General features: G+C 36.7%; 1 protein-coding gene across 2 annotated transcripts in view; it reads right to left on the bottom strand.

Moving 5' to 3' along the window:
• Window positions 1-1,704: 1,704 nt before the first annotated feature.
• Window positions 1,705-22,661, bottom strand: part of AP3M1 (adaptor related protein complex 3 subunit mu 1) — a 23,235-nt gene continuing 2,278 nt past the window's right edge. Inside the window, exons 2-9 of one of the 2 annotated variants that reach the window (XM_007467501.1) lie at window positions 15,000-15,275; window positions 13,884-14,055; window positions 10,033-10,170; window positions 7,893-7,978; window positions 7,083-7,216; window positions 6,007-6,214; window positions 4,255-4,399; window positions 1,705-3,783 (exon numbers count right to left, since the gene is read on the bottom strand). In XM_007467501.1, coding sequence (XP_007467563.1) covers window positions 3,683-3,783; window positions 4,255-4,399; window positions 6,007-6,214; window positions 7,083-7,216; window positions 7,893-7,978; window positions 10,033-10,170; window positions 13,884-14,055; window positions 15,000-15,272 — 1,257 coding nt within the window. In that variant the 5' untranslated portion in view covers window positions 15,273-15,275 and the 3' untranslated portion in view covers window positions 1,705-3,682. Of the gene's footprint in view, window positions 3,784-4,254; window positions 4,400-6,006; window positions 6,215-7,082; window positions 7,217-7,892; window positions 7,979-10,032; window positions 10,171-13,883; window positions 14,056-14,999; window positions 15,276-22,661 lie in introns of those variants that run through there. The other variant, XM_007467502.1, reaches the window with a different exon arrangement.

Raw genomic sequence — 22,661 nt, 5'->3', positions numbered from 1 at the left:
AAAACTTGTCTTAAGTTGGTACTGTACACTCAGGCTTCCTCTGTTTTCTTTTAACTGATGATTATTTTCAAGGCCCTCAGCATCCTTGTATAGTTGCTTACCTGATATAAATGCAATATTAATGCCTTTAAAGCATGAATCTATGCCAAAGATCACCTTTTGTTTTACTAAAGACTACTTAGAGGAAGTAAGAAAAATCATGTTTGCTCTCCAAGTTCTTCCAGTGTTTTGAGACACTGGTTTACACTTTATGCCAATGTGCTTTTCTCTAATATCAGTGCTCAAGACACAGTGAAGCAAATTAAAAAAAAAAAAAAAATCCCTGAATGCTGATTAGACATCACTAAAAAACTACATTTATAAGCTAGGATTTGTTATATGCAAATATTTTCTGCCTCTTCTGTTTAAAACAATAAAGTACATTTATATAAATAATGCTTTAAATGATGGGTATGTTATTTCGCCAAGAGCTTTTAGATCAGGTTTCTCCTCTGTTTTGAAGAATAGCCAGTGAAGCTAATCCTCAAAATGTGGAAAACTAAAGATTTTTATTTAATCCAAATATTGTACTGGAAGAAGTAGAAACCAGTGGTAATATATTAACAAGCTCTTTGTAATAAAGTACAACAGTGGGGATTATAAACTAGAAGGAGGAGAAGTGACAAATGGTTAACAGTAAGAGGAAAGCAGCCAGATGATATAGATCATCCCCTGGTTGAAGCAGTCCATCTTAGAAGATTCTGGCTGTATGTGGAGGCCATCACTATCCCCTAAGCTAAAGCTATTACATGTGCAGGAATATTGCAGGTCTATATTTAATATTCTAAAGCCCAATACAGAACAACAGAGTTGTCAGGGATCCACCAGAGTTATGAGGCAGAGCTAGCTTCTGGGCACATAGTCCTCTTCTTGCTTGAGGAAGCTCTGTAGGAACAGGTTCTCGAAGTAGAGCTGGGACATCAGTATTTTTGCCTTATTTTCTAGATCTGAAAGTGGTAAATATCACTAAAGGGGGATAGTACTGCTGACTACATTTATCACTGCTTTAACACAGAAAAGTTGCTGACTAGGGAGGCAGATTGCAGCTGTCTGAGTTAAAGGGAACTGTCCAGAGGTACTGAATTAGCTCAGCAATATATGAAAACAGTATTCGTGGTCTCATTTTTTCTATTTACCATATGTTCACTGGTGCTGCCTTCCTGATGCATTATAGTTTTTCTCAAGTCAGATGACTCTAAGGACACCAGGACCAGTATTTTCCAAGGTTCTTCTATAGCAGCACTTAAGGAATGAACCCATCACATGAACTCCCTTTGAATAAAATGATGGTGACTCCTTTATGCAGAAAATGAGCTTTTGGGTTATACTCCTTTAAGAATTTAGAAAATGAGGCTATCTTGGAATTATCTGGAATTCTATGCTTGAAAAATATTTCAATACTACTAAGAATTCATGGATCTTTGTTATTAGTAGGTGGTGGTAGGGAGAGTAGCTTTGATCACTTATTGTTCAGTCTGTGGCTAAAAGGGTGATGGTTAGAGAAAATATATAAGGTCAAGAGAGGAGCACTTGGAAGTGCTCTGCAGCAACCCTCACACCTTGTGTGATGATGCAGAGTAAAATGTGACCGTGTTCAGCCTGCCCTAACACTGAGGCATGCCCAGCTAAGAACGCTCAATTAACAGTCAAGCTAAAAAAATCAACTTGTTGCTTTCATCTTTTTATTGACAGTGTAGCCAGAGCTAGAGAAAGGACTTACTGGATTCAATCAAATTAATAAATACAATAATTTAATTGTAAAAGGAAACAGTCTACTTGGAAGTTTTAGCAGAAATTGCTAGAAGCAAGGGACTCTTGGCATACAATCTGCATGTATATGAGAAGATAGCACAGAAAGAAAATTAGTCCATATATGGATGATTGAGATTAGGGATTCTGCAGAAAGAAAAGCAAATGTATTGATTGCTCTTTTGAGGTATGAACTTTGAAGAGGAAGACATTAAAATGAAAAGCAATTGAACTGGGTAACCAATCTTAGGCAAAGGGAATAAATATTTGGCAACATCTTAATTTTAGCTGCCAAGCTGATATTGGTTACCCTAGAAATTACTAAGTTGCAAAAAGTAACCTTTCCTATTAGATGAAAGGCAGGCTGGGTGCCCTAGGCAGGCAAAGGTAAGAATGCTGCTGTACAGTGGGCTCCCTGTACCAGCACCAACCACTATCCCTGACAGCAGAATGGGATGAGTGTAAGGGCCACGATTAGCATGATAAGGGTAAGGGATAAGTTGACAATGAAAAGAATGGAGTCACAAAACTAATAGCAAGAACAAGCACTTACATCTTAACTTTCTCCATTCTTCATGTCTAATGAAGCAAAATAACTGGGCAAGGACTTCTAAGTCAATCAAGTTAAATGATAACTGTGGACTGACTTGCCAACCATGAAGATCAATACAGGTTTATCAATGTTACTGAGGATTTTGTTTCTGCCTCATTATAATGTACTTTGTCAGTACAGTAGAGACATTTAAGTACTCCAGTGACAGTTACAACAATAGTTTCAGGAAGGAATCTATTTGACTATAGCCTTGGGAAGCACACAGTATGAAAAGGGAGTTCCCCTGAAGACAAGGAGTGTAGACAAGTTGAAACCCTTAAGAACAACAACAGAAATAAAAGATTTAAGGAAAAAAAACAAAAAAAAGATTGACAACAGTGAGGCAGGCACATTTTCTTCCTTTAGCTGAACTAGGTCATGAGGCCTTTAGGCTAACTGGTTTTAAGTGGTGTTGGATAAGCTTTATAAAACATGAAGATGGCAAAGGTTCACTTAAGTTTCTCTTTTACTACATTAATTTGCTTAAAATCTCAAATGCTTGTGCTTGCAATAACTTCCTAAAAGCAGAAGTAGTGTTCCCTTTTATTACCTTAAAGCATTCACCCCTTTGATAGAAATCATTTTTACTGTGCTAACAGCTGAACCAAGTGGCACAAAACTGAGATGGTACTTACTGCAGCAAGATCCCTATAAATCAAAATCTGAGCTTTACATAAAAATCTTATTTATAAAAAATACAATACCAAGTACAGTGAGAATGGAGCATGGAGCAGCAGTTCTCCCTGCCAGGGCCATGTGGAGTGGCTTTTGCTACAGTGCTTGCTTAATGGCGTAAGTGAAAAGCTGAATAAGGCAAACACTTGAAGAGGCAGTTTTCTGTAAACTTCTTGGGGTGGGAGGAATTTTTCCTCTGTTGGGACAGAAGATTTGGGATGGCTAAGATCAAGTGTGACATTTGGCTGCACTTGACACATCACATTACAGACTAAGATAGCTCCTGCTGAGACCAGCTCACTTGTTTTAGGAGAGAGGTTATCACTGTAGACTTTTGCCTTGACTGTTAAAATATGCAGCCTCCAGCTGGTGTCTCCCTATGGAGGAAATCACCTCTAAAATCTTCCTAAGTGACAAGATACAAATAAGCTAAGTCATTCAGAAGTTTCCTTAGCTTAAAGCTACTTAAGAACCCTACATTGATTACTAAGCAACTCTGTTAGCGGTGTGTGGCTCGACACAAATGCTTTAACTAGAATATGTATTCACATCCAATTGGTACCTAATGGTAATAAACCGTAATGACACTTGGAAAACAAACGTATCTTGAGGAATTCTGGCCTCTTCTCATGTCCTCACTTGGAACTTTCCAGCTTTCGTGACATATTTGACTCCTTTAAATGGCTTATATTTCTCCCCATACATGTCCAAGCGGTTTACTTTTAAGCCTGTGTCAAAAAGAATAGGTAAGGAAAGGAATAAATTACTATCCTGGTCACACCAACCAATACAATATTTGCTTAGCAAATAGAGTTTACTACACAGTAAATCTGACATTAACCAGTGTGCTTGTCACCATTTGAAAGCAGTGTTCCTTCTACCATTCACAGATTATAGCACTATGGAAGTACGGTTTTAGTTCAGATTCCCATGTGGACAAGCAGTGTCTTTTAAGGATAATTCTACTTTCTGTGAGTATGAATGACTCCTTTCTTTGTGCTTGAATGAGGGTAGGAGTGAAGGGAAGCTGTGTGAAATAAGGTGCTCTCCAAAATCACTGTACCCATAGCACAGAGTGAAAGGCATACTGGAGCTGTTGCTCTTTGTAGAGACGGAATGTCAGTTACCCTTCAAAGATCCTAGTAGCTGACCTCAGCAAAACTCAATTACCCTTAAACACAAGTCAAATTTCTCCTTACCTGAAATGGCAAGCTGCTGGATCTTGAACTGTACATTGAGGCTTGGATTCTCTTCTGGCTTGGGTGCTCCAGATTGTAAATTTACCAGTCCTTTAAGACTGGGGAGCTTTTGTGGAGTGATTTTTCCCACATCCCACGTTAGTACCTTAAAAAGACATTAAAAAAAAACATTCTGAACTATTTATTAAAGACATATGTTCAAAGACAAGGTGCAAAGACACCATAAACTTCTGTACAAAATAAAGCACAGTGTCTTGGAAACAGACCTGGGATGTACACTGAGTTCATCACTAATTAGTTCTGTGACTCTGAATGGAGAGTGAGGGTAGAGAATCAATGTTTGTTAAGCATCTACTTTTGGATTTAGCACTGTGCTTAGCACTATTCATATGCTGTCTCATAGACACCTGTAATGTAAATTTTGTCTTTTAACAAATGAGGAAACTAAAGCTCTGAGGTCAAATGACTTGCTCAAGGTCACATGGCTAGTTAGAGGCAAGGCTGGGATTTGAACCTACAGCTCTCTGGTATCAAATGTTCTTTCCACTATACCACCTTTACTGTTTATCTCTGGGCCTAAGTTTATTTTTCCGTAAAATAAGAAGATGGGCCTAAATTGGTGTTTTTAAACTTTTAGTGATGGAACCCTTTGTTCAAATGAAATCTTTAGTGAGGAAGCTCAGTAACAGATGAGAAAGTGAAGCTATTATGTTTGAAGCTGGGGTGGAGGGCCAGGGATCTGGAGCTCCCCCTTCACTTCTTAGCCCTGTGTGGTCTCTGGGGAGATTCTTCAAATCCTCAGGATTGGATTAGATGATCTTTAACATTCAATGATTTTACTAAAACAAAACAAAACAAAACAAAACCCTTTTCATTTACCAGGTAGCTCAATGACTCTACTGAGGAAAAGAATCATTTTTTACCCAAGCAGGAAGCAGAGAGAAAAATCATCTTTTACAATTTCTCTGAAATCCTTCTGCTAGAGGCAAATATATGTAGGGTGAGAAGGCAGCTTTCCTAGCCAACATCCTCTGTGGAAGAGTATGAAACAAGGCTTTTATTTTTTATTTTTTTTTATTTTTATTTATTTATTTTTTTTATTTTTTATTATTTTTTTTTAACATCTTTATTGGGGTATAATTGCTTTACAATGGTGTGTTAGTTTCTGCTTTATAACAGAGTGAGTCAGTTAAGGCTTTTAAATTAGAAAGGAAGAGAAAGGTCTTAATTTCTACAGAAAATTTAATAATTAATAGATTATAATATCTATTAACAATTAATAGATTATATCCACATAATACTTTTCTCTTTTTAAAAAGTTTACCAGATAGCCTTAGGTTCGAATCCCAACCTTGCCTCTAACTAGCTGTGTGACCTTGAGCAAGTCACTTGACCTCAGAGCTTTAGTTTCCTTGTTTGTTAAAGGAAGACAAAATTTATATCACAGGCTTCTATGAGACATCTTCCTCATTGAAGAGTGAGTGAATCTCTGGATTATCAATGGATAAGTAAAGGCAGACTCTGAAGGAAGAAAGAATGAGTCTCACTGTTCTGTTTGTCGACTCAGCAGCAGATGCAGGATTCCCTCTTCAGGCAGTGGCAGAAGCACAGCACAGTATGCATTCCAGGTTTTGTTAGGAACTTTAATTTTAACCAAGACATTAGACCCTTTCCTCTGTCCCCCCACATCCCCAAAGCACAAAATAAAGACTGCAGAAACACTTGCTCATTCTTGATTTTAGGTGGCTGTACCTTGGTAACTGGATCAAATGTATAGCTGCCTTGTGTTGGTGTCAGGTTCATATTCAACACAACCTTTGGCATGTGAACTGTCACTGTGATTCCTTCAATAGTTTTCCCCATATTTTGCTTTGGTCCAATTGTAATATCAAATCTACCACAAGAACTGTTCTCCTTAAAACTGATGCTATGTTTCACATACACTGGTATTGCCACTAGACTAAAAAGAGAAAGAAAGACACAACCACAAAAACATACAATTAATAGTGTGAGTTCCAGAGGTGGCCTGAAAACCTCAGTCCAGAGTATCCTATACCCCCAGAACTGCAGATTGAGTATGTGTACCAGGGCAGGTTGAGTATAGCACAGTGTTCTGGAACCACTCTGCTAGGAATTATACAATTTCTGAGCAGTAAGTGTACAAATCAAGATAGAAATCTGAAGCTTAATTATAGTATAAACAATTGGGGCAAACAGCCCTAGTTTAAAGAAATGAAATAAGATCCCACAGAAAGATAATTTAAAATTATACAAACTAAATAAATCAGTTTTTATGTGGTAAGGGCCAAGAAACAATTCCTCTGCTTTTAAGTCCTGTTCTGATGTTACCCAAAATACTTTCTGATATTTTCAAGGGACAAACCAGCTACAACTCATGATGCTAAATCATTCATTTAAACTTCAGTGCAGAGAAGAGTAACTTCAAGCCAGTTAGTTGAAGAATGTCCTGGAGAGCTACAGGTAAGTCTGTCTCCTTCTATCAGCCATGACGTCCACAGACCACAGTAAAATTATGGTATGGGTTTACAGTTTTGCCCAGGTTATGCATGGTCCAAAATGCTTGCTCTCAGGTATATATTTTTACTACAGTCTAATTTACTACTACTCTATACTCGTAAGATTCAAAGTATACTGATTATATTAGACACACATTTTCACCAGTTCTTCCTGGGTCTCCTGGTGAGCAATGGCTAAAGGGAGCAATGATGAATTCAAGTACCCAACTTGTCAGAATGAAACAGGGAAAAGTGAGTTCTATGCAGTACACTGATATTTGACAGGAGATTCTGACTGACGCATCAACATACTTTTGTGAGCTGACACGATATGATATGAGTCGGAAGTTTCCATCTGGAGGAATAAATGACAAAACTCTTTCAGATTCCCAACGCTTGAACCGGATGCAGGGGTGGAAGCTGACATCATCTAGAAGCCTCGGGTTCTGCCAGGGAAACAGAAGACAACCATATTTATAAAGTATAATGAATATTGCAACTTTAATTCAGATATTATGAGAAATTATATGCTTCATCAAGATATAGCAGTCATGTAAGAGTTTGTTATGATCACATCAACACAACTTTACAGTTTCACAACGCTTTAAAGTCTGCAAATATTTTATATACATTATTTTATTTGAATTTCAATAACTATGAGGTAGAAAATGTGAGTGGTATCATTTCCATTTCATAGATGAAAAAACTGAGGTTCAAAGAGCTCAGGGTCAGGACAAGTTAGAGGCAGAGATAGCATCAGAGCTCAGTTCTCTTTATGGTTCTTAGTAGTGTATCATGCTGTATCTAAAATGATGCAAAAGATCAATGCCCTTTCATATCAACAAAGCATGTAATAATTCAGGAAAAGCAGCACTGCACATTTGTAGACGCCAGCCAGCCATTTAAGCTACTTCTAGCATACTCAGAGGCAAAGACCCCTCCTCAGCCTTTCCATAAAGGCAATGCTCATCATGTAAGCTACTGTCTTTGGAAGCTGTGTTAGGAATATTTTTTAGATAATCCTTTGCAATCTAAAACAAACATGTCTCAGTATTTATCATTTCATTTAGTACTTCACATGTATTAGGCTTGCAAGGAGCTACAAAACAGGAGAAAACTTACCATAAAAGAAAGGGAAAGGTCAGGCATTCCAGATAGCTTAATGCAAGCATCAATTACCCCCTGAATTTCTGCAAAGACTGTAGATCCTAAAGAAAGAAATAAAGGTGATAACATCACTGGAATCTGCATCTTTACTAGAGCTATCACTGTATCTGAAGTAATGGAGATATCTCCTGGGTGTCAGACATACTGAAGCTTTCCACATCTATTAAAAGGTTAGTGGACAGAAGACCCATTACACTAGCTGAGATAGCTTCTTTACTGAGTGCCATGGCCTATACCTATCTCTGGTCAGAATATGATAATTCTAAGGAAAATCAAACCTGTCCCTATCTTTATAGCGTCAACTTTGTAAGACTGCTGGATATGAAGTTAAAATATTTTTTTCCAGTGATTTTTAAAATTAAAAAAAATTTATTCAATTTTTAAAGGTTACTTTTCATTTATAGTTATTATAAAACACTGGCTATATTCCCTGCATTGTACAATACATTCTTGAGCTTCTCTTACACCCAACAGTTTGTATCTCCCATTCTCCCACCCCACCCCACAATGGTAACCACTAATTTGTTCTCTATATCTGTGAGTCTTCTTTTTTGTTAAATTCAATAGTTTATATAGTTGTATTTTTTTAGATTCCACATATAAGTGATATCATACAGTACTTGTCTTTCTTTATCTGGCTTATTTCACTTAGCATAATGACCTCCAAGTCCATCCGTATTGCTGCAAATAGCAAAATTTCTTTCTTTTTTATGGCTGAGTAGTATTCCACTGTGTACACATCTTCTTTATCCATTCATCTGTTGATGAACACTTAGGTTGCTTCCATATCTTGGCAATTGTAAATAATGCTATGAACACTGGGGTGCATGCATCTTTTCAAATTAGTGTTTTTGTTTTCAAAATTAAAATATTTTAATGACCATTTTTTTTTTTTAGATTATATATATGTGTTAGCATATGGCATTTGTTTTTCTCTTTCTGACTTACTTCACTCTGTATGACAGACTCTAGGTCCATCCACCTCACTACAAATAGTTCAATTTTGTTCCTTTTTATGGCTGAATAATATTCCATTGTATATATGTGCCACGTCTTCTTTATCCATTCATCTGTCGATGGACACTTAGGTTGCTTCCATGTCCTGGCTATTGTAAATAGAGCTGCAATGAACATTGTGGTACATGACTCTTTTTGAATTATGGTTTTCTCAGGGTATATGCCCAGTAGTGGGATTGCTGGGTCGTATGGTAGTTCTATTTGTAGTTTTTTAAGGAAACTCCATACTGTTCTCCATAGTGGCTGTATCAATTTACATTCCCACCAACAGTGTAAGAGGGTTCCCTTTTCTCCACACCCTCTCCAGCATTTATTGTTTGTAATGGCTCCTATTTCTTAAAAGTTAACAGCTAGCTTAGTCCATTTCATTAGAAACTTGGCTAATTTTATTTAAAATATTTTAACAATAAATCAAAGTTAAAAAATTTAAAATAAAATTAGCCAAGCTTTGAATGAAATGGACTAAGCTAGCTGTTAACTTTTAAGAAATAAGAGCCATTATTCTTTAATAGTACAGCTATTATTCCATATAATGGAATTTTATAATAAAAAGGGCACTCACTGTAGAGATAGTGTCTATAATTCACAGTAACTCATATTCACACACCAACTAGCTGTGTGACCTTGAACAGATTACTTAACTCTTCTAAGCCTCAGTTTCCCCATGTATAAAATGTGAGGGTTGGACTAGATGTTTTTAATAAAATGTTATGATTCTAATACAGTACTGTTCTTTAGTCTGGGGTCTTTACTAGAAGGACTGCAGATAAAGTGGTAGCAAAAAGTATGGTGCATAGTAGATATACAACAAATATTAAACTGAATAAATGGCAAGATGGAAATGAATATAGGGTAATAACTGGCTTAAAGTAAGGTGGCATGAGATCTGATTTACAAAGGTTTGGCATTTCTCAACTAGAGGTTATGAAAATAATATGTAACCTCTGGACAAAATAAAGAGATTTGAAAATGAATGCTTTTCCACTGAAATGCATACTGCCAAGGGATTTCGGTTTTCTATTCAGCTTATGTCAGCTGAACTGTTTTTTCCCTGATAAGATAATATGCACACAATTACCTGATTTATCTATAATTGCATCTATTTCTTCAACGACATCAAAATAGGCTTCGTTGTTTGTGTACTTTACCCCTGCTCGGCGCCATGGGATGTTGGACAGCTGCCCAGTGGGGAGTGTGTCCCCAACATTACTACTGCCTAGAAACCGGAAAAACAGAAAGCAAAGCTAACACATAAGTTGCTCATCAGAAAAGCTCTTAACAGAAAAAAAAACTCAAGTACTTTAGCTGCTTCTTTAGTGTTTGGGTTTTTCTCCACTGAAGTTGTGAATGGTTTACAGAACTGTCAGAGACATATCCATACCAATGTGATCAAATTTCTAGAAGACAGAAATAGGCCATGTGGTCCTGTGTCTATCTGCCAAACCAGGTTAAATTCATTTACTTATCTTTTGCTTCCTGTGTGTTAACAGTAACCTAACCTAATTCCAGTGGCTCAACAACAGAATCTCATCCTGCTACCACTGATGAAAAAAGAGGCTGGTTGTTTCAAAACCCTCTGCTGATAAAATGTCTGCACTGAGAATACAGAGTGATAAGTAAGCCATTTGGTATTCAGCTTAAATTATACATGAGATGCCGCCAAGCAGAGTTAACTGGCTGAAGAACATACTCTGGCCGTTTCCCATTTTAAGGTCAGCACACTCATATGGCACACCCACATGCAATATGGCTAATGTTCAAAATCTGGCTAATTTCCTGGTAAACTGACATATGTCTGAAAATAAGTCTGGTTGTCCAAAACATACACCCTTGAGCTGTGACATATTTAACATTCTGGTTAATTTACTTTTCCAACTCAAAAGTAGTACATGCTTAACAATAACAACATGTGAAAAGTTCAGAAAAGTAGCTAAAAAAATCTATCTTCCTATCACCAAAATACAACTACCATTAACATTTTGGTATATTTCTTTAAACATTTCCCTCAAAACAGGTTGCATTTATTATTTTTTTCTATTTTGGTAATTTTGCTTTTTTCAGATTTCACTTTAAAATATACAATTGGCCCTTGGGACTTCCCTGGTGGCGCAGTAGTTAAGAATCCGCCTGCCAATGCAGGGGACGCCGGTTCGATCCCTGGTCTGGGAAGATCCCACATGCCTTGGAGCAACTAAGCCCGTGCACCACAACTACTGAAGCCCGTGTGCCACAACTCATGAAGCCTGTGCGCCTAGAGCCTGTGCTCTGCAACAAGAGAAGCCACCGCAATGAGAGCCTGCTCGCCGCAACTACAGAAAGCCCACGTGCAACGAAGACCCAACACAGCCTAAATAAATAAAAATTTATTAAAAGTAATAAATACACACTTGACCCTTGAACAACGCAGGGTTTAGGGGTGCTGATCCCTGTGCAGTTGAAAATCCATGTATAATTTTACAGTTGGTGTTCTGTACACATGGTTCTGCATCAACAGATTCAACCAACTGCAGCTTGTGTAGTACTATAATACGTATTTACTGAAAAAAATCTGACTTTAAGTGGACTTGGGCAGTTCAAACCCGTGTTCGATTGTAGTTGCAGTCAAAGTATACATACAACTTTGTAGTGTAATTATAGTTGGTGTTCCTGTCTCCAATCCTGCTGCCTTCCAGAATTTTCTAAAAACACTGCTTTAATCTTCCTGTTCAAAAACTTGAAATGTTTCCCCACTGGCTTTATGATTAAAGCTAAATATTTAGATTACCATTCCAGGACTTCCTCAACTTAACTTTTTAATTTTATCTCACTACTCAACTGAAAAACAGCTCTACAATTCAAGATTTTTCACTGTGTTTTTTCTCATACAGCTCCATCTATGAAGAATGTTCTTACTCCTCCCTCTCTTCCTAAATTCTATTGATTCTCCAGGACCCTGTCCTAGGGCCACCCACTACAGTTCAGGAGAGATTACTTTATCCACTGAACCACTCTCTTGATCTTTATAATGTATTGCCTTAAGAATCTATGTTATGGGACTTCCCTGGTGGTCCAGTGGTTAAGATTCAGCGCTCCCAGTTCAGGGGGCCCGAGCTCGATCCCTGGTCAGGGAACTAGATCCTGCATGCATGCTGCAACTAAGAGTCCGCATGCGGCAACTAAAGATCCTGTGCGCTGCAACTAAGATCCGGAGCAGCTAAATAAATAAAAATAAAATAAATATTTTAAAAAATATCAATTTTTAAAAATTTTATACTTCACTAATTTTTTTCTGACTATAAAATACATGTTCATTTTGGAAATCAGAAAGTATAATGCAAAAATAAAGATAATATGTAGTTTCTTAGCTGGAGATGGTATTATAAACTTTAGAACATTTTTTGTGGGAATATTTATGTATAATTAAGAGTAACTTTTTATGGTTGTGTGCTTTTTTTTTTTTTTTCTTTTTTGGCCACGCTGCACAGCTTGTGCAATCTTAGTTCCCTGACCAGGGACTGAACCTGGGCTCCAGCAGTGAAGGCAAGAAGTCCTAACCACTGGACTGCCAGGGAACTCCCTGTTTTGTTTTTTTTTTCATTTAATATTATACCATGTGTACCCTCCAGTGTCACTACACCATCTATAAAGTATGGAATTGCATTTCAAAATCTTATACTGTTATTTATGTGTTTTAACTTTTTTTTTTTCAGTTTCTCATCCAGAGGTTACGTTTTAGGAGCAAAGACACCCCATCTTTTTTTGGCGGTTAGTTGATGTCTTTTATTTATTTTTTACATCTTTATTTGAGTATAATTGCTTTACAATGGTGTGTTAGTTTCTGCTTTATAACAAAGTGAATCAGTTACACATATATGTATGTTCCCATATCTCTTCCCTCTTGCGTCTCCCTCCCTCCCCCACTCCCTATCCCACCCCTCCAGGAGGTCACAAAGCACCGAGCTGATCTCCCTGTGCTATGCAGCTGCTTCCCAATAGCTATCTACATTACGTTTGGTAGTGTATATATGTCCATGCCTCTCTCTCGTTTTGTCACAGCTTACCCTTCCATATCTTTCCTTAAATTTCTCCTGACACTCAGTCTTGCCCAGAGGATGAATAAAGGAATGATCACTTTCTTATAGGCTTCTCTTACCCCATTTTTTAGGTCAGTGCACTTGGAAAGGGGTTTGCAATGGTGGACAGTATAGCTGAAGTGGCATATAACATTTCACAGAAATCTTTCTCTAGAAGACTTTGATACTTTCAAAAGTATATCGTCCTAATTTCTAGCTATACTCAAGAATTAAACCAAAATTAGAAGTTTGTAACACAAATACAAGGCCCACAATGCATGAAATCTCACAAACAGACTAATTTTCTCTTTTTAATATATCTTCTATATGTACAAAATAAAGACTTGGAGGAGATGGCATGTATTCTGTGGTGCAGTCTTAAATTTTCTATACTCTAGTAATTGTGGGGTATGCAGCATAATGCCAGATTTATAATGCTATATTTTAATTTTATTTTTTCCCAGCTTTACTGAAATATAATTGACATATAACATTTTATTAGTTTAAGGTACACAACATAATGATTTATGTATATATTACAAAATGATTACCACAATAGTTAACAGCCGTCATGACATTGGCTTCTTTATGATTAACTGGGATACTTTATTCAGGCTTACTAGTTAGTGTTAAACAATAGTAATAATATTTTTGTAGTCTTGTAGCAAAATAACAGAGAAGAGTAATAACCAAAAGTTCTGTATCATTTAAGATATAGTCTCTTTTCATGAAAAGAAATATATATCCATTTTAACATTATCACTAACTATAATTCTGGCCAAAATGGACGACCTTAATAATCTGCCAGATCATAAGCAAAAATGAATTGTTTATGAAGTTTTAATGGCTCAGTTCCTAACAGAGTGTTTCACCTTACCTGTAATAGAGTTGACGACAGAACGCAGAATTGTTGGTGGTTTAATCAATTCTTTCAAAATGTTAGATTCAGTAGCCAGTGGAAATCCATTGTCTAACATTTCTTCCAAGAGCTCATATACTATGACCACATTATCCTTAATTGCAGCCTCCGAACACTCACCAAAGTAGTCCTAACAAAATGTACATAACATTGTACAATGGAAGACATGAAGAAAGGCTTGCTAAATACTTTTTGTTCTAAAGGGTAAGCTTACAGTAGCGTAATTCATTGTTTAAGATGCTGAAAATATGTAAAACAGAGGGAAAAAGCCCTCCATAGTTCTATATACTATTTCTCAATATTTCCTTAATATTTTTAAATTGAATTGAATTCCTATTACATATTATACCAGAAAGTACACTGAAATGTTAAAATAGAATGTGAACTATAAATATAAACTTCATTTGTCCTGATTAGGTACTCCAAAAACCAAAGATCAGTTTAAAATTACTGGTATATTCAGCAAGACAAGAAAAAAATAAAGTGTAAGTACTGGAAGATTTCATAACCAGTCAAAATTGTGGTACTATTCAGAGAACTGTATGTGGAGGGCACTATTATTTCCCGATGACATAATTTATAATACATAAAAAAAAATACAGCTTCCATGACCATGAGATTGTTTTGTTCTTCTAAAACAGTAACTGGAGCACCATGTGTACTACTGTATGCCCTACTAAAAAGGTTTAGGGCTTCCCTGGTGGCGCAGTGGTTGAGAGTGCGCCTGCCGATGCAGGGGACACGGGTTCGTGTCCCGGTCCGGGAAGATCCCACATGCCGTGGAGTGGCTGGGCCCGTGAGGCATGGCCACTGAGCCTGCGCATCCGGAGCCTGTGCTCCGCAACGGGAGAGGCCACAACAGTGAGAGGCCCACATACCGCAAAAAAAAAATAAATAAATAAAAAAAATAAAAATAAAAAAATAAAAAGGTTTATGTTTATGAACTTATGCTTAGTTGAAAAGAAGAGGGAGAGAGAGACAGACAGACTACACATCAAAAACTGGGTATTTAAAGAATATAATCATAATATAACTTGGATAATTCAAATTCAAAATATCTGATGAATAACCAACCTGAAAAGTATCAGCAACTCGATGTAGGAACTCAATTACAAAGAGAGGTGGCACTTCAGTCTGTATGACAGAGACAAAGAAGAGCTTATCCCGATAGATACTGATGAGATAGTGGTGAGGTGTTGAAATAACAGGTGGTACATTTTCAACATCAGCTGCTTTCTCTTGAGCTTCAAAGAAATAATCACAGACAGACTGGCTCACAACACTCTTCCAGTGCTTCTCTAGAAATATGTCACCGGAACAGTTTATGAGAAATAGACTGTGGATCATTTTCTGGGGGAGGAAAAACGTTTAAATTTAGTATATATCAAAAAAGTATCCTTGTATTATCTGGACACCAAAAACAGACAAAGGCAATACAAGAAACTACAGACCAGTATCAGTTAAGACTATAGGTATAAAAATCCTCCACAAAATACTAGCAAACTGAATCCAGGAACATATAAAAAAGATTATAACCCTGACCAAGTGGGATTTATTCAAGAATGCAAGGGTGGTTCAACATATGAAAATCAACCAACACAATATACAATATTCATAAAATAAAAGACAAAAAATATAATCATTTCAAAAGGCGCAGAAAAATAATTTGACAAAATCCAACAACCTTTTGTAATTAAAAACATTTAAACTAGGAATTGAAAGAAACTTCCTCAACATGATAAAGAGCATCTATGAAAATCCCATAGCTAGGGACTTCCCTGGTGGCGCAGTGGTTAAGAATCCTCCTGCCAATGCAGGGGACTTGTGTTCGAGCCGTGGTCCGGGAAGATCCCACACGCTGCAGAGCAACTAAGCCTGTGCGTCACAACTACTGAGCCTGTGCTCTAGAGCCCATGCGCCAAAACTACTGAGCCCGTGTGCCACAACTACTGAGCCTGTGCTCTAGAACCCATGCTCCGCAACAAGAGAAGCCACCACAATGAGAAGCCCACGCTCCGCAACGTAGAATAGCCCCCACTCTCCGCAACTAGAGAAAGCCCGCGCACAGCAATGAAGACCCAACGCAGCCAAAAATAAATAAATAAATAAATTAATTAATTAATTTTTAAAAAAAGAGAAAATCCCATAGTTAACATTTAATACTTAAAGACCAAAAGCTTTCCACTTAACAAAACGAACAAACAATGATGTCCATTTTCACCACTTCTATTCAACGTGGTACTGGAGGTTCCAGCCAGGGCAATTAAGCAAGAAAATGAAACAGAAGGCTTCCACATTGGAAAGGAAGAAGCAAAATGATCTCAATTTCCAGATGATATTATCTTGTATGTAGAAAATTCTAAGGATTACACATACACACGCACACACTAATTACTAGAGTAATAAATGAGTTAAGCAAGGTTGCAGAATATAAAATTAATATATCAATTGTATTTCTATACATTAGCAATGAATAATCTGAAAATGAAATTGAGAAAGCAATTCAAAAGCATCAAAAAGATTGAAATATTTAGGATTAAATTTAACAAAAGAAGTGTAAGACCTGTACATTGAATATTATAGAACATCACTAAAAGAAATTTAAAAGACCTAAAAAAATGGGAAGACCTTTCATGCTTACGGATTGGAAAACTTAATACTGTTAAGATGACATGACTCCCCAAATTGATCTACAGATTCAATGCAATCCCTATTAGTACACCAGCTGCCTTTTTTTAAATGGAAACTGAGAGGCTGATCCTGAAATTCATATGGAGATGAAAGAGACCAAGAATAGCCAAAACAATCTTGAAAAAGAAGAACAAATTTGGAGAACTCACACTTCCTGATTTCAGAACTTGATGTAAGGTACAGTGAGGTGGTGGCACAAAGAGAGTCATAGAGATCAATGGAATAGAATTGAAGGTTCTTAAATTAACCCTTACGTATACGGTCAACTGATTTTTGACAAGAGTGCTAAGACCATTCAGTGGGGGAGAGGATAGTCTTTTCAACAAATGGTGCTGGGACAACTGTATTTCCACATGCATAATAAAGAAGTTGGACTGCTATCTCACACCATATACAAAAATTAATACAAAATGTGTCAAAGACCTAAATATAAGAGCTAAAACAATAAAACTCTTTGAAAAAAATATATGCATAAATCTTCATGACCCTGGATTAGAAAACGTTTTTAAGATATGACATCAAAAGCACAAGGAACAAAGGAAAAAAACAGATAACCCAGACTTAATCAGAATTAAAACTTCTGTGCTTCAAAAGGCATTATCAAGGAAGTAAAAAGACAAACTTCAGAATGAGAAAATAACTGCAAACCATACATCTTTCAAGGGACTACTATCCAGAATATATAAAGAACTCTTACAACTCAATAATAAAAGACAAATAACCCAATAAAAAATGTGCAAAGAATTTTAAAAGACATTTCTCCAAAGAAGATATACATACAAATGGCCGATACGCACTAGAGCTCACTATCTTTTCAAAATATGAACTAAAATCACAATGAGATAACGTTTCATATTCTCTAGGCTAGATATAATCAAATAATCAAATCAAAAGGCAGACAATAACAACGGTAGACAAGTTTGTGGAGAAACTAGAACCCTCATACATTGCTGGTAGGAATGTAAAACAGTGCAGCTGTGCGGAAAACAGTTTTGAGTTCTTCAAAAAGTTAAAGACTGAGTTACCAAATGACCCAACAATTCTACTCCTAGGTATACACCCAAGAGAACTGGAAACATATATCCATACAAAAACTTGTACACGAATGTTCTTAGCAACATTATTTATAACAGTCAAAAAGTGGAAACAATCCAAATGTCTTTCAACTGATGAATGGATTCATCAACCAATGACTGGATAAATAATATATATCCAAAATGAAATGTTATTCAGCCATAAAAAGAAATGAAGTACCAGTACATGCTACAACAGGATGAACCTTTAAAACATTATGCTAAGTGAAAGAAACCAGATACAAAAGATCACATATTGTATGATTCCATTTGTATGAAATGTCTAGAATTCAGGCAAATGCACAGAGACAGAAAGTAGATTAGTTGTTGCCAGGGGCTGGGTAGAGGGGGAAGAATGGGGAGTTACTGGTTTTTGTATTTCTTTTTGAGGTGATAAAAATCTTCTGGAATTAGAGGGACTTCCCTGGTGGTGCAGTGGTTAAAAATCTGCCTGCCAATGCAGGGGACATGGGTTCGATCCCTGTTCTGGGAGGATCCCACATGCTGTGGGGCAGCTAAGCCCATGAGCCACAACTCCTGAGCCTGTGATCTAGGGCCCACGGGCCACAACTACTGAAGCCCATGTGCCTAGAGCCCGTGTTCCGCAACGAGAAGCCACTGCAATGAGAAGCCTGCGCACTGCAACGAAAAGTAGCCCCCGCTTGCTGCAACTAGAGAAAGCCCACGTGCAGCAACAAAGACCCAACGCAACCAAAAATAAATAAACAAAATAAATAAATTTATAAAAAAATAAAAATAATCTTCTGGAATTAGAGATTTGTGAATATACTGAAAACTACTAAACTTCACATGTTTAGAAAACTGCAATTTAGTAGTTTCAGTCTAAAAAATGCTTAGCTTTAATATAATTATTTTTTCAATTAATAAAAAGTATTCTTTAATACTTTGTAACACACAAATCCACTCCCAGGTGGATTAACAGAAATGCATACAAATGTGCACAAAAAACATGTATAAAAATATACTGTAATAGTGAAAACTTATTATTTATTAATAGTACAATGGGAAAATAAACTAGTGTATTATTAAAGGGAAATACACAGCAATGAAAATGAATAAACTATTGCTACATGAAACAAATATGGACGAATCTTACAAACACAATATTGAACAAACAAAGCCAGACACAAAAGGATACATACAGTATGATTCTATTTATATGAAGTTCTCGAACAGACAAAGCTAATCTATAGTTTGAGAAATCAAATGGTTTCTTTTGGGAAGGAGAGTGGGGGTGATGACTGAGACAGGAACAGGGTTGGTCTCCTAAGGTGCCGGTAATGTTTTATTTCTTGATCTAGATGATGGTTACAAGTTGTGTTCATTTTGTGATAATTCATTGGGCTTTATGTTATGGCTTGTATACTTTTCTGAGTGTTAGTTATGCTTCAAATAAAAAGTTTATTGTCCTTGTAATATGGGCGACAGTGGACAAATATCTACCTTAACATGCTCCTTTCTTTTATATAGATAACATCAGTATCAGGTGTTTAGTGGTCCATTCATTCAAAATTACAGTAGTGAATGATAAATGTAGCCTAAGGAGAAAGAATGTAAGATCTATGAATAATTTCTATGCATGAAGATAAATTCCAAAGAGGAAAGGAAGAGTTTCCAGAATGAATTCATTCAATTCTATTGACACAGAAAACAATGACATCAACCTGACCAGTTCTTTTTACAGGAAGTCATTTACTTAATGAAAGGCAGTTGACATTTAAAGACTATTTGGTGATTTCCTCTTCCCATTTGGTGAATGTTCAATAGTTATTAAGTAAATAACACTAATTACTAAAATGTGCTTTAGCAATTATTGTATTAATAAAGTATGGATGCTGTTAATATTGATAGTTTAGGGTTCCAGTTTAGTAGAAAAAGAAAATGTTTCTTTGTTCAAAGGCATCTCTATTTAGCCAAGTAATCAACCTGAGTTGGCAGCAATAAACGCTGATACCTCAGGCTTTGGACCTACTAAATTTTTCCAGATTAATATCTGGAACCTCCTAAATCTTTCCACTTTATCTAGTCAGATGCTTTGTTTAATAGGTTTGCTTTGTGTCAGTTTCTATTTGAGTGTTAAAATAGTGCCACTGGAATATAGAGAACCTACTGACTTTTAACCTCTGTTCTCTGATACACTTTAAAAAAATAGAACAGGAGTACCCAGCAATAAGATCTGCAAACTAAATTTGCATTATGATGCCTTTTGTGGAATAAAATTTTCATCTGAAATATAAAGTACGATTTAAAGTGGAACATTGGAATCAACTCAATGAGACCCAGATGTGAGCACTTCAAGTGAGCCCTCTATGGAATACGGCATCCTTCACAATAATTAATTTTCAGCTTCATTCAAAGTATTTTATTCATTAAAGATAAATGAATTAGTAATATCTAAAATTGAGTACTTACTATGGGCCAGACACTATCCTAGGCACTCTTCTTATCTTATTTAATCCTCACAACTCAATGCTATAAATACTGTTCTTATCCCCATTTTACAGATAAGACAATAAAGTCTTGGAAATGATAAGTCAATTATCTAAGATGATACAATAAGTATCAGAGCTAGGATTCAAACCCAGATCCAGTTGAATCTTGAGGCTCCTGTTCTTACCTGCCTCTTAGAAACTAATTATCAGGAACACACTCTATTGCATCAGTGTCCCGTACAATTTATTGCAATAATGGACATGTCCTCTATCTGTGCTGTCTGGTACAGCAGCCACCAGTCACATGTGAGCACTTGAAATATGGCTAATGCAACTGAGGTACTGAAGTTTTAATTTTAATTAATTTAAATTTAAATAACTACACGGAGTTTAGCTGTTATCATACTGGACTGGGCAGCAAATGTGCTGTTTGAGCTTATAATTTAAGAGAAAGAGTTGAAGGATATGCCTCTTGTTTAGTTAGAAGCCAAAATGTATTCTAATAAATTATTTAGACCAGGAATTATATTTAAGAGAGCTGACATAGGTTATTTTCTTAAACTATTCATCCTAAAGAAAATGTAGTTCACATGGATCTGTGGTACTCCATTGCCACAATATACCCTAAAAAAGCTGCTTATTCTTGAAGCAAGTGACTTTGTAGTTTCTTTACTTGAGTGGCCAGATTCCTACTCATCCTCTTAAGCTGGTGAAAAATTCTTTCCAGGAAAAGTTTCCACCAGAGTTGTTTTCATTGGCAGTAGTTCTGGTCTCAGAAGAATAGAGTAAGTTAAACTGCCATCTGGATTTATTGCTGTTGTCCTCAGTGCTGAGAGGAAAGCACAGCACTTGTAGCTTTCAACAGTGCTTAGCTTCAAAACCCATCTTAACTTTCTATTATAGGAAAAAAAAGCTTATTTCTTCTATCCATATTAAGACCAAGGGCCTAATGCAAAAAACAAATACCACATGCAGCAGTGTAAATTTGCTTGTTTCTTTAGCTACTTATCCTTTGAGTAGCTGCAGTTATTTCTTTCACTATTTTAATAAACTTTCTGGGAAAGCTACCACCACAACTATCTTTTTGTTCCTAGTGACTTCTGAGTCAGAAAACAGAATTCTCCAAGCTTATTTTAAATCCACTTAATAAACTGTTCAGAGGCAGTTCCATCAGAGCTTTGACTGCAGCTTAAATACTTCATAAACCCTCTTTACTGAATGTTGAACACACTCACCCTGATGATTCACAAGCAGTGCAATTACAATAGTCAAAATATCCTTGGAAGAGGGTGTCTAAAAAAGAAAATGTATTCCTTCTCTATATAACAGAATGGAGGCATAGAAGGGTCTGTATCTAAGGTGAGAGAATGAAACCAGAAAATAATCTAGCTATTCTGATTTTTAACCAATATCTTGATCCTGTTAATTCAACAGTTTTGAATGTTTTATATATTAAGCAATGGGGATACAAGGTGAACAAAATAAGAGTCCCTGAACTCACAGCATTTAGAGTTCAGCAAAGAAGGCAAACAATTTAATACAGTAAGATGATAGGGGAAATACAGTATGCTATAAAAATCCACAAGGCTTCAAGGTGAGAAAGAACATAAGACAAAGAAATGCAGTACAAATTTAGCAACTTCAGAAGGAGGATGGAAGTGATGAGATGAGAATGGAGAAGATAAGCAGAGATTGGTTCACTTTATTCTCAGTGCAATGTAAAATCATTTTTTATGGTTTTATGCAGGGGATTCATGCAACACAATTTACAGTTTTAAGATCGCACTGTGGAAACTGGATAATTGGGCAACTGAATATTGTGACACTAGTTGAGAGATGAGTTATGCGGTGGTCTAGACTAGAGTGTTGATAATAGGGATGGAGTAAAATGAAAAGATAAGAGAAACATTTAGGGTTGAGAAAAGTTTGGGGGGTGGGGAACAGGCAGTGGAGATGAGAGGGAAAACAAGGGATCCAGCCCTGGTCCTATACAATCTGACCCAATTCTGGATATATTTGACCCCAATGGATATATTCAAAAGACCATTGTATATATAGGTCTGGTGCTCCAAACTGGAGATAGATTTGTGGGTACTGTAATCATGATTTTTTTTTTTAATTTTTTTTTTGCGGTACGCGGGCCTCTCACTGTTGTGGCCACTCCCGTTGCGGAGCACAGGCTCTGGACGCGCAGGCTCAGCGGCCATGGCTCACGGGCCCAGCCGCTCCGCGGCATGTGGGATCTTCCCGGACCGGGGCATGAACCCGTGTCCCCTGCATCGGCAGGCACACTCTCATCCACTGAGCCACCAGGGAAGCCCCATGATTTTTTATTAATGCAAAATATAACTATAAGGAGACTAAAACTACAAAGAGAGAATGTGTATAGTAGAAAAGAACCTATGGAAGGAACTTCAAATTCTGAGTAGCATGTAGGTCAAGAAAGTGGACCTGGAAAAAGACTGAGAAGATGTGGCTGAAGAGGGATAAGAAAAAAAAGCGGCGGGGGGGGGGGGGGG

Source organism: Lipotes vexillifer, unplaced genomic scaffold (assembly GCF_000442215.2).
Source record: "Lipotes vexillifer unplaced genomic scaffold, Lipotes_vexillifer_v1.1 scaffold865, whole genome shotgun sequence".
In the NCBI taxonomy this organism is placed as follows: Eukaryota; Metazoa; Chordata; class Mammalia; order Artiodactyla; family Lipotidae; genus Lipotes; species Lipotes vexillifer.
Note: the sequence above shows the minus strand (reverse complement) of the source record. Positions and strands in the feature narration are given on the sequence as shown.